The 22,717-nt window shown below is 47.0% G+C and overlaps 2 protein-coding genes across 2 annotated transcripts in view; one reads left to right on the forward strand and one right to left on the reverse strand.

The window, feature by feature from the left end:
• hspa12a (heat shock protein family A (Hsp70) member 12A) overlaps nt 1-22,717 on the reverse strand; it is a 373,254-nt gene that overhangs the window by 259,344 nt on the left and 91,193 nt on the right. The gene's annotated exons all lie outside the window — the stretch shown is intronic.
• Nucleotides 16,789-21,412, forward strand: LOC147315402 (uncharacterized). The gene has a single exon (XM_086258175.1). It carries the CDS (start codon nt 18,121-18,123, stop codon nt 20,326-20,328), a length of 2,208 nt encoding a protein of 735 aa, XP_086114301.1. The 5' UTR covers nt 16,789-18,120; the 3' UTR covers nt 20,329-21,412.

Genomic DNA, 22,717 nt, shown 5'->3' on the forward strand with positions numbered 1-22,717 from the left:
CTGAATGAGAACAGAATAACACTGATATTGATATTAGAAGAATCTCCTACAGAGCGAGGTTGTACAGTCTCATGGCCACAGGTGGGAAGGATTTCCTGCGACGGTCGGTTCTGCATTTAGGGGAGATGAGTCTTTTGCTGCGTGTGCGCCAATGGTCCATCATGGAGGCGTGCATGGGGTGAGAGGGGTTGTCCATGATACTGAGAAGCTATTTTAATATTCTCCTCTCAGACACCTCCATCAGGTTCTCTAGTCTGACACCCAGGACAGAACCAGCCTTTTTAATCAGTTTGTTCAGCCTGTTGGCATCAGCTGTCTTCACCCCACACAGCAGTGTGCAGCACCAGCTGCGAAGAACACAGCAGAGTGATAAACATGGTCAGCATTTTCCCACAAATGCTGAAGGACCAGACCCGAATCAGTAGGAGAAGCCGACTCTGGCCTTTTTTGAAGACAGCATTGGTGTTCTTGGACCAGTCCAGTTTACAGTCCAAGTGTACCCCCAGGTACCGGTAGTCCTCCAGGATCTCTACATCAGCCCCTCTGATGGGGACAGGGGTAGGAGGAGGAGCCTGCTTCCTAAAGTCCATGATCAGTTCCTTTGTCTTTGTGATGTTAAGTTGTAGATAGTTAAGCTCACACCACTCAACAAAGCTGTCCACCACACTCCTGCACTCCTGCCCGTCCCTGATACAGCCCACAATGGCAGAGTCATCGGAGAGTTTCTGCGGATGACATGACTGAGATTGTACCTGAAGTCAGACGTGTAGAGGGTGAAGAGGAAGGGTGATAGGACCGCCCCCTGCGGCGCCCCCGTGCTGCTCAGGATGTCATCAAGCGGCAGCTCTTCAGTCGGACATGCTGTGGTGGACTTGATAAATAGTCCGTGATCCAAGCTACCAGTGGGGCGTCCACCTGCATTTCTGTGAGCTTCCCCAGCAGTGATGGTCTGATCGTGTTAAAAGAAGTCAAAGAACATGACCTTCCCAGTGCTCCCAACAATGTCCAGGTGAGAATAAGCCTGGTCCAGCAGGTAGATGGTGGCATCCTCCACACTGATATGGGGTTGATAAGCAAACTGCAGGGGGTCCAGCCAAGGCTCCACCAGCAGATGCAGATGTCTCAGGATGAGTCTCTCCAGCGTCTTCATGACATGTGACGTCAGAGCCACTGGCCTGTAGTTACTGGGGGGCGACGGGTTAATCGTTTTGGGGACAGGAACCAGGCAGGATGTCTTCCAGAGTGATGGGACCCTCTGCAGTTTCAGACTCAAGTTAAAGATCTGATGCAGAACTCCAGACAGCTGGGCAGCACAGCACCTGAGGGCACCAGCAGCTTTACTGGATGGGAGTCTGCCCAGTTCCCTTTTGATGTCATCTGCTGAGAGGGAAATGATAGAAAAGCCAAATCCCAGCCCCGAGATAGATTCATCAAACTATGATACTCCCATCACCACAACCACAGTGCTGGAGATATGAGATATCTAATTTCTGCTCTCCACCCAAAGAATGTTGTCCCACAAGAAATGTTAAATACCGTCATAAAAGCTGGGTCTGGCTCTCTGATAACACTTTCTAAATTTGGAAGACTGTTTTCTGCTCTTCTAGATTATGTATAAATAAATAAATAATGCAATGACACATTTAATTTCATCATTGTGATCAATAAAGCCAAGAAATGTACATTTTTTTGTGTGTTGGTCAGATTGTGTTGTGACTTACATTAAGTTTAAACTATACTTAAAATAAACAAGTTATTATTATCATCATCATCATCATTATTATTATTATTATTATTATTATTATTATTATTATTATTATTATACAGATATGATAATAATATTAAATTAAAGTCATACTTGACTTCATTAGTTTTAGCTCACTAGTACACTGGACCCCCTTTTGCCTACAGAGCTGCCTTAATTTCCATCCATCCATTATCTTCTGCTTATCCGGGTCTAGGTTAGCAGAGAACCCCTGACCTTATTCTCCCCAGTCACTTCCTCCAACATATCCGAGTGAACACCAATGCATACCCGGGCCAGCTCTCCAGCATCAAACCGCTCCAGTGCGAACTGGAGGCAATCATCTGATGAAGCCAGAAGAACAACATAATCAGACACCAGTCGGCCCATACTCTCGAAGCACCCCCCACAGGAGTTGGTTAATTACCTCAATGAACTCACTCCCAGTGATGGGCGAGTCAACCTCCTTGTCCCAGACTCTGCTTCCTCTACAAAAGTGTGTTTGTGGGATTAAGGCAGTGCTTAAAATATTCCTTCCACTGCCAGAATATGTCCTCAGTGGAAGATATGACTGCTTCTACAAACTGATGGCTTCTTTCACCTTTGGTGTCCACCATCTGGTTTGGGGATTACCACCACGACCTGCACCAACCACGATGAAGCTGCAACTTTTTGTGGCAACCTCAACAATGGAGGTGCAGAACATGGTCCATCCAGACTCAATGTCCTCAGCCTTTCTTGGAACGCTATCAAAGCCTGAGGGGGACTGAAGATATCTCTGGCTTCTGCCAGGCGTTCCCAGTCTACTATACATGTGGGTGCACAATTCTGTCCAGCATCCTCTTCCACCACGTGATCCAACCAGGTGGTGATAAGTGGACACCTCAGCTCCTCTCATCACTGGAGTGGCTGCGCATTTGGGCTTCTTCATGGGGATGTGGTCCAGGACGTCATCGGTACCTGCTACCAATCTCTGTCAGCCTCTGGTGGCGTTGCTGTCCCTCGATTTCAACACACACACACACACACACACACACACACACACACAGACACACACACACACACACACACACACACAGACACACACACACACACACACAGACACACAGACACACACACACACGTACAGGGGACACACACACACACACACACACACACACACACACACACACACACAGACACACACACACACACACACACACACACAGACACACACACACACACACAGACACACAGGGGACACACACACACACACACACACACACAGACACACACACACACACACAGACAGACACACAGGCAGGGCTCTAGAGTGCGACCAATTTGGTCGCAAATGCGACCAAATTTTTCAGTGGTGCGACTAAAAATAAATATTTGGTCGCACAGGTGCGACCAACTGTTCCGGTAACAAAAAAAAAATCTCTGTAACTCTCTGTGTGGTCAACAACAGACACACATTATGCCCCTATCGTGGACTAAACCAATCAGAGATAGTCAGGGGCGGGACCTCTCTGATTGGCCGTGGTCCAGTTGAAAGTGCAGGTGGAAGAGAGAGGTGAGTAGCTTGAATAAAGCAATATCAATTCATTAATGGATTCCACACAAAGACCTAAACACGGAGCGGACCCAACACATCAGAATCAGCTTCGTCTTTCTCGGCTTTCTCACCCGACGGCCTGAACACGGACACGCTGTCGGAGCTTAGCGATTCTTCGGGTCCGCGCTGTGTTTACGACTTTTTGCGCTGATTCTGAGCTGCAGGTTTTGCCTCTCTCCAACCAAAATTCACCGAGCCTGCAGCAAAAGAAGCAGCAAACTGCGCTTCACATTTGATCAATGTCGTCATGAATTCCCTCTGACTTTTGCTGTTTTGCTTCCACCACGATAAAAATCACACTTCCTGCACAGCTCTCTCTCTCTCTCTGTACTTCAGGAACAGTTTCCCGTCTCAAATCTGTTTTCTGCATTATTCATTCGCTTATTACCCACCAGTCTAGCGTTGTTTACAGCGCTTTTTCTTTTTTCACTTAAATGACCTCGGACAAGAAAGCCTAATTTCTGCTGTTCAATACTGAAGAAATTTAAATTTCTTAAAATTATGCAAAATTGCAGAATATTTTTAAGGTTATCTGCTATAAAAAGCCAGACCAGGAAAATCTCCTTCATGTTTTCCTGTGTTTTATTCTCAGTTACTTTCACACAAAGGCATCTGCTGTGATTTTCACAATTCTGATGAAGTCTCATGTGTATCAGTACTGATAAATGATCAGAATTATAATATTTCTGACTGTCTGAGGCTAAATTGAATCAAATCAGGACTTTGAGAACCGGAATTGAATGGATTATAGAAATCAGTGATGATACTCAGCCCTAGTGAGCAGCCTAGGCCTGAGAGAAGTGGATGTACTGTAGCTGTGGGTAATAAGAAAAGATGAAAAGAACTATTGATAACTTTTTTGTTAAGTTAAGGCCTGATCTGTCTGAAATTCATAGCCAGTGCTCTGACACGGTGCCATCAATATTTGAATGCTGAAAAAGCACATTATATGCTGCAGTAAATGCACTGCCCAAGTGTCCCCTCTCCCCACGGCCTTTCAGCAGCAGACAGCAGCAAACAGGTCGTCAGAGGAGGCCAAGATGATGATTAAGTTTTTAACATTTTCTACAATATTGACAAAGCACTTTAAGCACAAGTTTGTTAGTTAATAATTTAGAAATTAATATTGTCTGTATGGACTTCCCCCCCCAAAGAAAGTGCACATGTAAAACTGCGGTGTTAAGCGATGCGGTTGAAAAATTTGAGTGCGCCTAACTTTTGTGCCGGTACGCCTAACTTTAAAAATTTAGGCGTACCGGTGCGCCCATGTCAAAAAGTTAGTCTAGAGCCCTGCACACAGGGGACACACACACACACATACACACACAGACAGACACACAGGGGACACACACACACACATACACACACAGACAGACACACAGGGGACACACACACACACACACACACACACACACACGTACAGGGGACACACACACACAGACACACACACACACACACAGACACACAGGGGACACACACACACACACACACACACACAGACACACACACACACACACACACACACAGACAGACACACAGGGGACACACACACACACATACACACACAGACAGACACACAGGGGACACACACACACACACACACACAGACACACACACACACACACAGACACACAGACAGACACACAGGGGACACACACACACACACACACACACACACACACAGACAGACACACAGGGGACACACACACACACACACACACACACAGACACACACACACACACAGACACACACACAGGGGACCCACACACACACACACACACACAGACAGACACACAGGGGACACACACACACACAGACACACAGACAGACACACAGGGGACACACACACACACACACACACACACACACAGACACACACACAGACAGACAGACACACAGACAGACACACAGGGGACACACACACACACACACAGACAGACACACAGACAGACACACAGGGGACACACACACACACAGACACACAGACAGACACACAGGGGACACACACACACACACACACACACACACACACACACAGACAGACAGACACACAGGGGACACACACACACACACACACACACAGACAGACAGACACACAGGGGACACACACACACACACACAGACAGACACACAGACAGACACACAGGGGACACACACACACACAGACAGACACACAGGGGACACACACACACACACACACACACACACACACACACAGACACACACACACAGACACACAGACAGACACACACACACACACACAGACACACAGACAGACACACAGGGGACACACACAGACACACACACACACAGACAGACACACAGGGGACACACACAGACACACACACACACACACACACACACACACACACACACAGACAGACACACACACACACACACACAGACACACACACACAGACACACAGACAGACACACAGGGGACCCACACACACACAAACACACAGACACACAGACACACACACACACAGACAGACACACAGGGGACACACACAGACACACACACACACACACAGACACACACACACAGACAGACACACACACACACACACACAGACAGACACACAGGGGACACACACACACACACACACACACAGACAGACACACAGACAGACACACACATAGGGGACCCACACACACACAAACACACAGTGGTGATCATCTTCACTTACATTCTTTAAAATGCAGTGAAATGTGTTTTAATGCGACCGCCCTGCCAATCCAGTCATTTCCTTTTCATTGTTCCACCTCTAGAAGTCAGAGTTATTCTCTGAATATATTTAACGTGTTGTGAGCAATAAATTTGTGGAAATAAAATGACACCCATAACTGTTCAGAGCAGCCAGACAGAATGAGGGGGTGAAATTTCAAGTTACTTCTACAGAGGAAATGGCTACTGTAGCAATGGGTCCTGCTGAGCTACCCGCATGTTTATTATGCCTGCTCCTCTTCTATGACTGTGTCACAGACTTAACACAGTACTGCAAACCGGAGAAACAACCCTTTGCTTATGGCTCTATTAATGCTCACTATAATTGCTATAAGTTGGCTTTTAGTGGTCCTGTTATTAGGACTCAGAACTACTTGGCACTTTGTGGCAAAGCCTTTTTGGTTCTCTAATACAAGGTAGGTTGCTGTGAAGAGTGCAGCCTTGATGTTTGAATGACAACATGGTAACTCAAGATGAATGGCTGCATTCAAAGCCCTGCTTTACGTTTACAAATGTGGTGATTATGTTCCACAGTAAGAGAGCAAGCTGTTCTTGAACCTTCCAGATAAAGAGCTTGTTTCTATCGATGGCAGAGGGCTCCGCTGGCAGCTGAGCTCAATTTTTTTTAATCCCTGTTTTTACTGTCTGTGGATTTTTTTTTCTATTCTGTTTAAATCACTTGCACCTTTTAAACATGGAGTGCTTGCACTTACTGATTCTAAGAAAACAAACTTTGCAACTAATTAATTAACCTAAGTTTGAGCAGGTTTGACACTTGAGTTAATAATTAGGATCAAGTTGGTTTTGCGGGTTGGTTCGTGGTGCTGGAGCTCATGGGCCCATGACAACTTTATTGTTAACTTCTCGACTGAGTTGCAACAGATGATACAGCTCAGTAATTCAATTCAGTTCTATTTATTTAGAGTGTCATCACCTCTGCACAATAAAGCAGACAGACTACAATAGTTTAGAAGGGAGAAGGGAAAAACAAAAAGAAGGATCAATACCTGCAGAAACATCCACATCCCGAGCCAGTGAGATCTGCAACAACAAAGGAGGGAGCATAGACAAACTGTGGAAGAGAGGACAGATCTCTGCTGGTTGCATTTTGAAGTCATGTGGTGGGTTTTTTTTAATATATACATTTTCTGCAAATCCTAAAAAAGAACCGAAACCAGCAATGACATCATGCTATTGTGGGACTCATGTAATGGGTGGGCACAGATGGAAGTATTGTAATAGATATTGCCCCCCCTCCATAATCTCATGTATTCTTATCATTGTTATGTTATGCGTTCAGTTCTGTATTACTATTTCTGACACATACTGTGATAACTGGCAATATAGCTAGGATACTCTGATCAATGATGATTCCCACCGGTGGTGCTCACGCAGGCACTGAAACGGGCAGCTTCGGGCTCACGCAGGCACTGAATCGGGCAGCCTTGGGGTCCTGTGTGTTCTACTGCACAGATAGCCTGCAGAGCGCAGCTACGCTGAACTGAAGTGCTTGTGTTTTGTATTTGCAGGTGAGCACAAGTTATGTGTTGATAAACGGAATGATGTTGACGTATGAGAAATGTATTAGAGTATGGTACTGTCATTAATGGAACACAACGCTAATGTCGGAGTTTGTGATTTACATGATGTACCTGAACTGGTGTTAAACGGGATGTCACATCGCAAATGATGTAATGAGGGGATCGAGAGGGTAGTCTCCATGCGCAACAATACTAGTTGGAGGAGCATACGAGTGTGCAGAATATTGTAATATGAACATTGGTGGGAAAATACTGAGTAAATGAGTACTTTGTTAACACGTGTTCAGTAGTTATATGTAAAATGGTCGCGTGTGTTCTACTGCACAGATAGCCTGCAGAGCGCAGCTACGCTGAACTGAAGTGCTTGTGTTTTGTATTTGCAGTTGCAAAAGAGCAAGTAAAGAGAACGATTCTGAACTCATGCACGCCTGGAAGTGTCATTTGTCCAAGTGTGCAACAAATATTGGAGGCACCGCTGGGATTATTAACGCCGTGTCCAGCGTGATGAAAATAAGGAAGGGGCGTGGCTACAGCAACCACGATGGACCTCGAGGAGCTGGCAGAGACTGTGTCCCAGACACTCTGGAACCTACAACTCGACCAACTCAAAGGGGTATGTGCTGAAGCTAAAATCCCTAGTGGAAATGTCACAACAAGACGAGCGTTAATAAGATTAATTACAGAATCGATGGACAAGGTTATTAATGATGAAGAGCAGGATGTTGCGCTCTGCTATCTAAAGAAAATGTTAGAAAGTGTCGACCCAGCGATAGGGAGCTCCAGAAGCACAGAAAGTGGATCAAATCCAACGAGCTCGCCACAGGGGGCTCAGGAAATAAGGGAAGAAGTTGATTTAGCAGAGAGATACGCACAGCTCCAGAGAAACAGCGAAGCACTGCAGGAAGAAATTAGGAGGCTGAGTGGAAGGGTGGAGAGGACACCACCAAATCAACCAACCACCCCACAAAATGTGTTTCCTGTCACAGCCAACCGCCTTTCGGAAGTGACGATAAGGAGGGAATTCAAAATCTGTGGTCAAATTGGGGAGAAGGGCCAAAAGGACAGACTCTCATACACCAACCTGATGCATCAGATTGACAGAGGTCTGAACAAAGGACACAGTGAAGCGGAGGTTATAGAGGCTGTGGTGAAGTCTGTCAGCCCAGGTTTGAGTCTTAGAGACATGCTTGAGATAAAACGTGACCTCACCCTCCCCCAATTGAAGGCCATATTAAAGGGGCATTTTAAAGAAGATAGCACCACAGATTTGTATCACAGACTAGTGAACGTCACACAAGACAGCCGTGAGTCTCCCCAAAACTTCCTCTTCAGAGCAATTGAGTTAAAAGAGAGGCTGCTGCTTGCATCGGAAGACACGGGGTCCGATGAACAATACAGCCCTGAGCTCATCCAGAAGAAATTCTTGAGGTCGGTCAGTACTGGGCTACTGAGTGACCCTATCAAGTTTCAGCTCAAGCCCTATCTGGATGACCCTCGGGTGACAGATGAAATCCTCATTGATAAGATGAATGAAGCAGCTAGTGTTGAATCAGAAAGACAATTGAAGCAAAAGAAAACTACAGGCAGCAAATCTGTGAAAGTAAATGAACTCCAGACGGAAAGGCCAGCCAGTCAATTGGGTCTGGGTGTAGCCGAAACTAGGTTGGGGACTCAAGAGCAATCAGCTGAAGTGGTGAAACCCAAGAACCGCAGAACACCTGTTGTAGCTGCTTCCCGAGAGTCAGAGCTGCATGAAGCGGTAAGGCTGCTGAGAGAGGAGATGGCTGAATTAAGGAGGAGCATCACCACCCCTCAAGGCCCCACTCGCCCACTAAGAACCAGTGGGAGGAGGGGATGTAAGGCATGCCAGGAGCAGGGAACCAATGAAGGGTGTGAACACTGCTTCAAGTGTGGCCAGCCAGGACACCTCTCCAGAGGCTGTAGAGGGCGAAGGGGGGCAACAGAAAGATCGGAGAGCACTCAAGTGGGAATCCAGACCATCGCCCCTCCCAAATCATTAATTCCCATCCATGCTGAAGCAGATGACAAGTTGCATGAACTGCTTTGGAATCGGATAAGACAGCTGGAGGCAGAATTAGAGCAGAGTGGCAAGGCTAAAGAGACTGTGGGTGCCACGTATGCCAGTCATCTCTCACTACGCTGTCAGGCTAAGCTGAGAGCTCTGATCGGGAAGAAGTGTATGGTGGATTGTTTCTTTGAAGGTGTAGAAACACAAGCATTGTGGGATACAGGCTCACAGGTGACTATCATTAATGAGAACTGGAGGAAGTCCTGCTTTCCACATATCCAACTGAGAAGCACAAGTGAACTCCTAGGTGAGGATGAGGCTCTGGTGGGCAAAGCAGCGAACCAAACACCCATACCCTTCGCAGGTTGGGTTGAGCTAAAATTTAGACTGGGGTCAACTAGAGATCCACAGCCAGAGCTAGTTGTCCCCGTGCTTGTCTCAAAAGAACCAGGAGTAGCAGAGCCACCCATCATTGGCTATAATGTGATTGAGCATTTTGTGAAGGATGGAATGGAGCAGCATCCAGACGTTACACCTGCGGTGGTAAGGGAAGCCTTCTCGATTGATTGTAAGAAAGCGGAAGGGCTAATTAACATCGTGCAGCGCTGCCACAAAAGCGACGAGGAGGGTGTGGTGAAAGTTGGGAGGCAAAAGATAGTGATTCCAGCGGGACAAAGCAGGGAGGTTAAGTGCAGTGTGAGGACAGGTCCCCTTCGCCTGAAACAGGAGGTTCTTTTCGAACCAGAGGACATTTCAAAACTACCAGAGGGGGTTAACCTGAATGAAACTGTCATTGGACTGCAGAGGGGAACCCGGTCCAGGGTGGTTATTCCAGTCATGAATGGCAGCAGCCATGACATCACCCTCCTCCCTCATGCAGTGTTGGGACGGCTACAGCAAGTGAAGGCTATTTACCCAGTAGACGTAAGACCAGTAAGTGCTGAAAACATGGGCAAGTTGACGTGTGCTAGTGAAAACACAGGGAGCACCATCAGCGCCCCAGAACAGCACAAAGGGGAGTATGAAGAGGTGGGCAGATGCAGCCAAGATTTATGGGACCCACCGGTGTCAGTTGATCACCTGACCCCAGACCAGCAGGAGCAGGTGAGAAAAGTCCTGCGTGATGAGTGTGCTGCATTTTCAAAAGATGAGAGCGATGTGGGATGCATCCCCTCCCTGCAGTTAAAGATCAGATTGAATGACACAACTCCAGTAAGACGCACATACATCTCAGTCCCCAAGCCACTCCACAAGGAGGTGAAGGAGTATTTGGAGGACCTGTTGAATAGAGGATGGATTCAGAAATCCCGTTCCCCCTACTCATCGCCCATCGTCTGTGTGCGCAAGAAGGATGGAAGTCTGCGTCTCTGCGTGGATTACCGTGAGTTAAACCGGAAATCCATTCCTGACCGTCACCCCATCCCTCGTGTTCAAGACATGCTAAACAGCCTGACTGGGAGTGCATGGTTCTCAGTGTTGGACCAGGGCAAGGCGTACCACCAGGGTTTCCTGGAGGAGAGTAGCAGACCCCTCACAGCCTTCATCACACCTTGGGGCTTATATGAGTGGGTAAGGATTCCCTTTGGTTTGTCCTCGGCTCCAGCAGAGTTCCAGCGCAGTATGGAAGAGTGCCTGGCAGGCTTGAGGGATGAAATATCTCAGCCATATCTGGATGACAATTTGGTCCACAGCAGATCATTTGAGGACCACCTGCGTGATCTGAGGGAGGTCCTGCGCCGCTACCAAGAGCACGGGGTGAAGCTAACCCCCAAAAAGTGTGAAGTGTTCAAGGACAGGGTGAAATTCTTGGGAAAAATTGTATCTAAAGATGGCTACTGCATGGACCCTGCTGAATTGGCACCAGTGCAAGCACTAAAAAACCGCAAACCTGAGACTGTGGGAGACCTAAGGAAAATGCTAGGTTTCCTGTCATACTACCGCCCCTACATTCCAAACTTCTCACGCACTGCCAAGCCACTATACCAGCTGCTATCGATCGGAAAGAGTCAAGTGATTACTGACAGAAGATCAACGGTAACAAAGCACAAAGGACAGCGGAAAAAAGCAGACCAACGCCACTCAAGCCAGCCAATCACATGGACAGAACAACACCAGGCAGTGCTATGCCAACTGATAGAACACCTGCTGAGTCCACCACTCCTGGCATACCCTGACTTCGAAAGGCCATTTGTGCTGCACTGTGATGCCTCTCAAGAAGGGCTTGGTGCAGTCCTGTACCAGAGACAGCAGGGCCAACTGGTTGTCATTGGGTATGGGTCGAGAACTCTAACAGCTCCAGAAACCAACTACCACCTCCACTCTGGAAAGCTAGAGTTTCTAGCAATGAAGTGGGAAATCTGTGAGAGGTTTCGGGAGTATCTGTACTACGCACCTTCGTTCACAGTGTATACAGATAACAATCCGTTGACCTATGTCCTGACTACAGCGAAGCTAAATGCTACAACACACCGGTGGGGTGCTGAGCTAGCCGATTTTAACTTCTCAATCAAGTATCGGCCGGGAAGGGCTAATGGCGATGCTGATGGTTTATCACGAATGCCGCTAGACATGGAGGAGTACATGCGCACATGCTCGCAGGAAATGAAACCAGAGGTAATCACCCCTGCGACAGAGGTGCTTCAGTTGAAAGCCCATGAAGATGAGCCATGGATGTGTCCAGCTACCATAACCACAGCATGTGCTGATGTAGAGCTTGAACGAGTAATGGCCCCAGTGACACAGATCTCCAAAGAGACACTAAAGAAAGCACAGGAGGATGATCAGTCATTGGCAGGGTGCGAGAATGTGTTATGACAGGACAATGGCCTCCTTGGAGAGGAAGAGACAGGGGTGAAGACACTTCCGTTCTAAGCCGGGAAAAGAGTAAGCTGTACCTCGACAAAGATGACATCCTGTACAGGAAATCAGCTGCTCGAGCTCAGCTAGTGTTACCCACAAAATTCCATCAGCTGGTGTACAAGGAGCTCCATGAGGAAATGGGACATCTCGGAGTGGAGCGGACACTCGCCTTGGTCCGTGATCGATTCTATTGGCCACATATGCAAAAACATGTGGAACATTATGTGACTAAGGTGTGCAGTTGCTTGAAACGGAAACGTCCCGGCAAGCCAGACAGAGCACCGCTGGTCAACATTGTCACCACATACCCTTTTGAGATGGTCTCAATAGACTTCCTGCATCTGGAGAGTTGTAAAGGAGGATATGAGTACATCCTAGTCGTGATGGATCATTTCACCCGGTTTGCACAGGCATATGCATGCACCAACAAGTCAGCAAGAACAGCGGCAGAAAAGATCTTTGGAGATTTTGTGCTCAAATTTGGTTCCCTGCCCAGTTACACCATGATCAGGGAAGGGAGTTTGAGAACCAGCTGTTTGCCACCCTGGAAAAGTACTGTGGAATCCAGGGGTCACGCACAACACCTCACCATGCAGCGGGGAACGGCCAGGTGGAGAGATTTAATCGGACACTCCTTTCCATGTTGAGGAGCCTGACAGAGGAAGCCAAGGCGGACTGGAAAAACTCCTTGAGCAAAGTGGTGCATGCGTATAACTGCACACGCAGTGAAGCAACAGGATATGCCCCATATTATCTTCTCTATGGCAGAAACCCCCGCCTACCAGTGGACATCATGTTTGGCCTGGTTCCAGGTGACCAGAGTACTTCTCACAGTGATTACGTCCGTAAGTGGAGAAGTAGGATGCAAGAGGCATACAGATTGGCATCAGAAACAGCCCAGAAAGAGAGGAACAGAGCGAAAAAGCAGTACGATCGGAAGGCTCATGGAGTGGAACTGCAACCGGGATGTCGGGTGCTAGTACGGAACTTCAGAGATCGGGGTGGGCCCGGAAAGCTAAGGTCTTACTGGGAGGAGCGAGTACATGTCGTGTTAGAAAGAAAGCACAAAGATAGCCCTGTCTATGCTGTACAGCCAGAGAGAGGACCAGGGAAAGTGAGAGTTCTGCACAGGAACCTCCTACTGCCCTGTGACTTTCTCCCCGTCCAGGAGGAGAAGCTGGAGAAAAACAAGAAGGGGAAGGAGGATGCCAAACAACAAAGAAAAGGAAAGACCCAAGAAAAGCAGCAGGAGAGCGACCACGACAGCGGTTCAGAGGATGAGGGTGACTGGGGAATTATCACCACACAAGCTGCGGAATCACCCACCCAGATCAGGAGTCAGCTGAGGGCAGAGGCAGAGGAGTTCCAGCCAGAAGAAGCTGACGGAGAACTGTCAAGTGGTGGTGTCAGCAGCGAGTGCCTAGACGAGGGTGGAAAAGGTGGACTGGAGTCAAGTGCAGAGGAGGAGGAGGCAGGGCGAAGTGAGCTGTCTGGGGAGGAGAACAGAAGAAGTCAAGGACAGGTGTCGTCATCTGATGAAGAAGACGAGGGAGAGCCCAACTCACAGCCAGTTCCCACAAGAAAGTATCCTTTCCGATGCAGAGATCCACCCAAGACACTCACGTATGACACCTTAGGTCAGCCATCAGTCATAAACAGACACAAGTGATGTCCACAGCTAAGAGAAAAAACTAAGTTCATTGTCACATGTTGAGTTTACTGTGGTGACAGTTTAAACAGAAAGGGAAGTGTTCACAGTAGCAAATGTTAAAAAGAGCAAATTTGACAGAGCAACAACTGCATGTATTTGTTTAATAGTTCACATGAGTTAAACAGGGAATACCAGAACCAGACTAGCTACACATAGAGAGATACTGGCTTGTATGTGAGATATACAGCAGTAAATGTGTGTGTGTGTAAAAGGTTACATGGTAGAGTGATAGGTCTACACCTTCAGCCTGATACAGAGCACGCCTGAGTGGCGGAGAGACTTTACAGACGTTGCCTGGCCAGTAGTGTCTGTTGCTGGTACATGACATGAAGGGGGAGATGTATGTCATGCCAAAGACTGTTACCGGACAGAACGTATCTTGAGAGGCTGACTCCCAGTGAAGCTACTGCTGTAACCTTCTGTTGAAGACATGCATTCTGGAAAAAATCTCTAATGTCAGGATGACATTCATTTTTGGAGGGGAGAGTGTGGGACTCATGTAATGGGTGGGCACAGATGGAAGTATTGTAATAGATATTGCCCCCCCTCCATAATCTCATGCATTCTTATCATTGTTATGTTATGCGTTCAGTTCTGTATTACTATTTCTGACACATACTGTGATAACTGGCAATATAGCTAGGATACTCTGATCAATGATGATTCCCACCGGTGGTGCTCACGCAGGCACTGAAACGGGCAGCTTCGGGCTCACGCAGGCACTGAATCGGGCAGCCTTGGGGTCCTGTGTGTTCTACTGCACAGATAGCCTGCAGAGCGCAGCTACGCTGAACTGAAGTGCTTGTGTTTTGTATTTGCAGGTGAGCACAAGTTATGTGTTGATAAACGGAATGATGTTGACGTATGAGAAATGTATTAGAGTATGGTACTGTCATTAATGGAACACAACGCTAATGTCGGAGTTTGTGATTTACATGATGTACCTGAACTGGTGTTAAACGGGATGTCACATCGCAAATGATGTAATGAGGGGATCGAGAGGGTAGTCTCCATGCGCAACAATACTAGTTGGAGGAGCATACGAGTGTGCAGAATATTGTAATATGAACATTGGTGGGAAAATACTGAGTAAATGAGTACTTTGTTAACACGTGTTCAGTAGTTATATGTAAAATGGTCGCGTGTGTTCTACTGCACAGATAGCCTGCAGAGCGCAGCTACGCTGAACTGAAGTGCTTGTGTTTTGTATTTGCAGTTGCAAAAGAGCAAGTAAAGAGAACGATTCTGAACTCATGCACGCCTGGAAGTGTCATTTGTCCAAGTGTGCAACACTATCAAATATGAATCGAGTTTAGCATGAACACATCCAGAACCAGTGGCGCCCTCCCCCTCCAAACACACACAGACTCCTCATATTGCGACCAGCAGATGAGTGTCCTCCCCTCAGTCTGGGACACTGTGGTGTAACAGCCAGCTGGTCTTTAAAGACCATTATACTAAAACATGGTAGTGGTAGCGTCGTGCTCTGAGGCTATTTTGGTGAAACTGAAACAGTGAAGAAAGATGATCTCAAAATTCTTCAGCTTCACCACAAATAGAGATTGCGGCCATTTATCTCATTTTTTAAGTAGTTGTGTGGAATAAAAACATTAAATGAATGTTAATAGCAAAGTTACTAATGTATAGCTCAGGGGTCATTTGTATTTTTGGCACCAAATGTAGTTTTTCCATTTTATAGACTGAAAATATCTCAGTGCTGTTGTACTAATCTGCTGTTGACATACCAGACAGCCTAACAAAGCCTTAGCAGTAATTGATTTTTTTCTGTACATTCTTTGTGAGTAGTTTTGGATAACACCCTTTTGTCCCATGGACAGCGGGCCTTGCTGTAGTAATTGTCACAGGTGTAATTTGAGCAGTTCCTTTGTATCTCTGCAACAGTTTCGTCCCCATTGGCAGTCATGGTGTGCATCCGTACTAAAGCATGAGGGGAACAATGGAAAAGCATCATAAAAGCTTTGAAAATAAATCATGTGGGGTTTTTTGTATCGTTTCCCCTCTCAACACTCAGCCCGCCATTTGTCAAAACACAGATGGACTGTATTTTAACCAGGACAAATATTTCGGGAGTGGTTAGAAACACAGCAGGCTGTGCCTCTCTCTGTTTAACATCCTTGATGCCAGAAATACAACAGAAATACAGCAAATATTGATGCTGGAATGACTGTAGCATACAGTGTTGAACAGAAACCTGTTAGACACCAGTAAAGGAGGACCTTAATACGTATTAATGCTTAAATCCTCAATCGCCATATTTTTCTTTCTCTGAAGTTATTTCTGTCTCGGCTCCACAACAAGTGAAGAAAATATAATCTGATCAAACATTATTCAGCTTTAAATATTGTTCAGCTTTAAAGTTACTGTGCAACTGTGTAATAAAAATGTGCTCACGACTTTGGCCTTGAGAGCGATAAGAAGCGATCGCCTCATCCTGCAGGTGCAAGATATCTGCAAGCGAAGAGACTAGAACACCCAAGGCCGATTTCCTTTTATGGAGTTGTTTTTTCTGCTAATGCAGCACTTTCCTCACAACCCCCTCCTGTAAGTGTTAGAGAATATATACCCATCCTCACAGCAAATATTAGGAATCTCTTGATGTGAGCTGTGTTGAGAGGTTGTCTCTGTCTCAATAAAAGTTCACTGATTCCCCATCTGCAGCAGGTGTCCGGTTGTCTTCATTCTCCGCCAGCCTGGTTAAGTCAATTCCTCCTTAACATCTAAAAGAACCTATTTAATGAAGGAAGACGGGTTCACTTTGTGTTTAATATTATTCTATTGCTGTTGTTTTTTTATATCCTTCAATTGGCGTCACGGAACAGGATCCGCTCCAGGTCAACTGGAACGGATGGGAGGACATCGGCCGTGGTCTGAGTGAACGGAGTTTGGACAAAAGCTGTGTGCACACAAAAACAAGGTAAGCAGACCTTTTATTTCTGCTATATTGAACATTATAAAAATACTTAGTGTCCAAACTCCTAGTAATTCATAACCAAAATTGTCTGGCTTACTTAAGGCTTGTTGAGAATCAGACAAGTGAATAAGAAATAAGTGAATAAGAGATAAGTGAATAAGAAATAAGTGAATAAGTGAATAAAGATAAGAGTGAACTGAGGTCTGACCACGGTTGCAGCCGACGGGTTGCTCTCCGGTGTCGGATATATACCTCAGTGCAGGTCTGGGACCTTGAAAGGGTTTATTAGTAACGCCTTTCTAAACAAATTAAAAGGTTAAAGGCCTTGAGAATATTTTTTAGTAATATTCTCTAAACTACAGAAGGGTTAGGAAGGCCCAGAGGACTTTATTAGAAAAGATCCTCTAAAACTTAAAAAGGAGAAGTACTGGTTGGAGTCCAAAGGAGGGGTCCCTTTGATCAATAGGAGAAAACGGATCTCTTCTTAAAACCCCGATGATTTTAGTGTTTTAAATGTTTTGATGTTCTGTTTGATATTGGACACACATAAATACACGCTGAATGCTTGCTGTGGAACACTGGGCAGGACAGTTTGGTTCTCCGTTGTTCACAGATTACACAATTAAAGGAACTAGGTTCCTCTTTTGGTTAAAATAATACACCACACATAGAATTTTTTTTTACACATTTATTACATACATAAGGAGGGTAATGAGTGACTGCAGGTAATGTATGAAGTGTGAATGAGACGTGTGAACAAGGTGACAACCAACTAGCACCCCTATCAGGAAGCTCTAGGCAAGGTTACCCGCCAGACTCCGGTTTGGTAGAAGCTTGGTAACACCTGAAGGGATATTTCAGTGCTGACTCACCTTTAAAGCAGCGCCCCAGCTGTTAGTGCCTAACAGAGGCAGAAACCCAGCTGGCCCAAATTCTCCTTTAAAATCAATAAAAGAACACTCCTCCATTGACAGTAAAATGGATGGAGAATTAGATCGAGAAACTAATGATGATGGTTGGGGTCCCGGTGTTATTCTTAGCACATTGGGAGAACAATTAACATGTGTTGAGACAGTCATCAACTCCACACACCAGCCTAAAGAAGCAAAAAAGCAGAAAGAGTCATTGAGGAAAACAGCTGAAAGGTTAATGAAAGAAAAGGGAAAGGACGAGGGGAGTAGTGGTAACTGGGGAATAATTTGGCAGAATAAGGCTATGCAGGCAAAAGAGAAAGAGGAAGAAGCCAACTCAGCAGCAGCAGGTGCAGGTGTGATGAGCGGGGTGAGACACAGAAAGGAAGCAGATAAGCACGCAGGCCGCAAAGCTAAATTTAATCACTGGGTGTGTTTATGGGAAACTGCAAAACCACACATGAAGAAAAATAGGTCTCAGCCACCTCCCTATTCTGCCTCAACTCCTCCCTCAGCAGGCATATATCCGGTACTTAATATCTCTGGTGGAATAATGACTATTGGAGAAGAACCGCCCGTAGCTCCAACTCCCATAGATACCAAGCATTTTTGCCCAGGAAGCTCCTCTCTGTCGGCGACATCCTCAGCTAGTAGTAGAGCCCCCTCTTCTATGTCCCATTGTTTTGGAACCGGATCTGAGGGCCTAACTGACCCATTTGCGAGCGCACCATTTGCGGTTCGAATGAACAGACAGGAACCCACTGAACAACAATTAACTGATCTAGAAGCAGCATTACGCAGCTGCTTAAATGAACATAGGTCAGTGGTCCAGGTGAATAATCGTGTTGCGTCAGCCCCTCTTTCCCGGTCCAACCCCTTTGCCAGCACTCCTGTCGCTGTTAAAGGAGATCTGACCGCTACTGCAAAAACTGAGCCTGGCACTTCACCAAATGTCACAGTTACCATGTCTTTGGTGGGCCGTCAGGATCCGGAAACACAGATGAGTTTAGCCCACGCTTTTGCTGACACTGCTACCCCACCAGGCGGGGAAGAAACTGAGGATACTGATGATGAACTCAGTGACCTTAACAATACACGCCCCTCTACCCCTCCCAGTTTAGGATATCAGACTAGATCTAAGGGCCCTGTGCCTCAGCCTCCAGGCATATTTCCCCTGGTCCAGACTAAAGCGCAACGTAGACCAGTGTATCAACCTTATTCATTCGGAGATGTCCAGGCCCTAGTGGACAAACTCCCTGACATAACGGAGGGAGGGAATGCCTGGTTGGCTGGTTTGGATAAATACACAGCTGGACAGGACCTCGCACTGGGAGATTTTAGAGCTATTATAACTAGGTGCACATCCCGATCTCAGGCAGCGGACCTGGAACAAAATGCGGGTACTACCATGCATGAGAACGAGGTGCCACTAATGCAGGCCTTGAGGTTTATTGGACCGGCCCTGCGTAAACAATTCCCACCCAAAAATCAAGGCACCTTACAGAAATTTAAATGGGAGGGAAAGCAAAATCCCACCCAGTATCTAAATCAGGCTGTTGAAGACTGGGTGAACCATACAGGTCATCACCCCAGTAGGACTTGTTCACAGAGCATGTGGTTTAGAAGGGCGGTGCTGAGGGGCATTCCGGAGTCAGTAAGCCAGAAAATGGAGGATAATCCTGATTTGCAGGACTGTGACTTTGCAATCTGGAAGAAACATTTGATTTTTAATCTTAACAAAGTGCAGATTAAGTCTGATGATAAAGCGGAGAGCGTCGAAGATTTACAGTTGCAACTGTTGAAGGTTCAGCTGCAGAAAGCTAAAAACGACCTGGGTGGAAAAGGTGACAAGCCTAAAAAGCAGCTTGTGGCCGCTGCGGCTCCCGCTCCTGGTCCAGTTGCCCCTGATTTGTATCCGAACCCATGGCCAACTGATCCACAGCCCCCCCAGTATGGTGCTTATCACTCCCCGGCCCCTTATGGGCAGAGAGGTTCCCCATTTGGAGGAAACAGAGGTGGTTTCAGGGGAAGGGGTCAGATGGGAGGTGGTAGGGGAGGCCAGATGTATGTTTGTTTCCGGTGTGGACAACCTGGACACTGGGCTAAAGCGTGCCCTTTGAACCCGGCTGCTGGAAGAGGCAGGGGAGCCCGTGGTGGGCCCTATCAGCATCCTGGCCACAGAGGTGGACCTCGTGGTGCTTTAGTTGAAGTGCCCCCGGCCCCACAGATGCCTGTGATGGGGTGGGAGTACTACGAGGGTGGTCCCCAGCTATAGGACACCCCACAGACTGCCCAGGACAGTGAAGGGACAACGGCGGACCCTATGCTGTCCATAACTGTAGATAGAAGAAGAAGCAGCTTTTTAGTGGACACTGGAGCTACGTACTCCACCATTAAGGATGTTGCTCGTGAAAGACTTACTGACAGAGTGATTACAGTGGTGGGCATATCTGGGGAACCTAAAACTCTGCCTTACACCGTGCCCCTCCCCACAACGGTTGGAGATCAGACCTTGTTACACACCTATGTTTGTTCAAAACAGGCGCCTGTGAATTTACTGGGAAGAGACTTGTTGATTAAATTAGGAGCCACAATACTCTGCTCTTCACAAGGCCTAACTGTGACTCTCCCTACTGGGGTTGTACTTCCCTGCTCTGAGGGCCCAGAGGGAGGTGGTCAGTTTCTGCTGCAACCCTCCTCCTGTTTGGCGGACTCTGCTGACATCTACTGGGCATTATTGGAAGTTGAAACACCTGCTGAACCAGGAGTTTGGACTGCTTTTCAGCAATGGCGGCCGTGGCTCTCACTCCTACATCCTTATGTCCCTCCCCCTGACCCACCTCATGTTACACTGTTTTATGACAGGCATGACACCACCTGGTACCAGCACATGTTCCAAGAGCAGTGTGAGGGGCGGGCTTGGTCTCTGAACATGTCGTGCATTTTTGCGGCACCGGAGGGAGTGGCAGCAGCGGTTACTTTTACAACAGATCAATTACAGTGGTACATGATGTCTGATGAGGCAGCTCCCCATGTGTCACTGGCCTTACATCCTGGACACCAGGCTAAGGAGCTGGGTGGAATGGTTAAACGTTCCCTTGCGGCCACTGACTGGACACCTACAAAACTCCCACAGGTTTTGTTTTCTCCATCTACCAACACATACCAAATTTTAAATGATTGCTTTAATTCCTCAACACTGCAACATGGAGTGGTCAGCGGGTCACATGGAAGAGAACACACAGACCACTGTGATGCTGCGCCTTTACTCGACTCTCTTCCAGATTGTTTGTGGTCCCTTGGACCCACAGATGTAGGTTTAGTTGATGTGGAGCCAGTCTCTTTTCAACTGTTATCTGCTACCCCTTTGTGGCAGCCTCAGTACCCACACAGACCGGAGGCTGAGGCTGGGATTGCAGAAACAATTTCTGGTTTGGTCACTGCCGGTGTCTTGGAGCCCTCCTGCTCTAAGTGGAACACGCCCATCCTACCCGTTGAGAAAAAAGGCACGGGGAAGTTCAGAATGGCACATGATTTGAGAAGGATTAATGCCTTACTTGGCACTCCTACTTTGCCTGTGCCTAATCCTTATGTTGCCTTGACCAACCTCCCACCATCTCATGCCTGGTTCACCTGCATTGACTTGGCTAATGCCTTTTTCTGCCTCCCACTTCGTGAGTCACTGCGTGACATTTTCTCATTTACATTTAGAGGCCGACAATGGCGTTACACTCGCTTACCACAGGGATTTGCCCTCTCCCCAGGACTGTTTAATCAGTGTTTGAAAGAACTTTTACAAACCAGCCCACTACCATCTGACTGTATGTTAATACAATATGTGGATGACCTTTTGCTGTCTGCCCCCACGGCTGACATCTGTTTGGAGGCCACCAGAGTGGTACTTCACCACCTGGCCAACACAGGTTTTAAAGTGAGCAAAAACAAACTACAGATTGCAAGAAAACAGGTTTCTTTTCTAGGCCGCATGGTCTCACAGTCCGGTATTTCCTTGTCCCCAGGACACAGGAACTCCATTTTGCACCATCCAAAACCTCTAACTGTAAAAGACATGTTGTCATTTTTGGGCCTGACTGGTTACAGCAGGACCTATGTCCCAGACTATGTTGGCCTTACTTCCCCTTTGCGCGTTTTGGTAAATGAACAAGGCATGAGAAACCTCTCTGCTCGCCTCTCATGGACTACAGAAACAGAACAGGCGTTTATAAAGTTAAAACAACAGCTTTCTGTCGCCTCTGACCTTGCTGTGCCAGATTATGCTTTGCCTTTTCATCTTGATGTTTCTGGAACTGGAACCCATACCAATGGTATCCTGTTCCAGAAAAAAGGGGGAGAGAGAAAAGTGTTGACATATGTAAGCGTAATGCTTGACAACACTGAAAAACGCCACCCACCGTGCACACAACACGTTTCTGGACTTGCAAAAATCATTCAGAAAACAGCACACATAGTGATGAACCACCCACTAAAAATTTTGACATCACACAGTGTGGTGGCCTACGTCTCCTCACAGGCCTTCACACTCACTTCACTCAGGCAGAGACGCCTCAGTACCATTTTGGAAGCACCACACATCACCTACTCACATGAAGGCATAAACATGGCTGATCACATGGGATCAGGGGAACCACATATGTGTGAAGAGG

This window comes from Aulonocara sp. 'chitande type north' Nkhata Bay, linkage group LG13, assembly GCF_057382095.1.
Source record: "Aulonocara sp. 'chitande type north' Nkhata Bay isolate Kocher_YH1m ecotype deep benthic linkage group LG13, A_spYH_male_GT1.1, whole genome shotgun sequence".
Taxonomy (NCBI): Eukaryota; Metazoa; Chordata; class Actinopteri; order Cichliformes; family Cichlidae; genus Aulonocara; species Aulonocara sp. 'chitande type north' Nkhata Bay.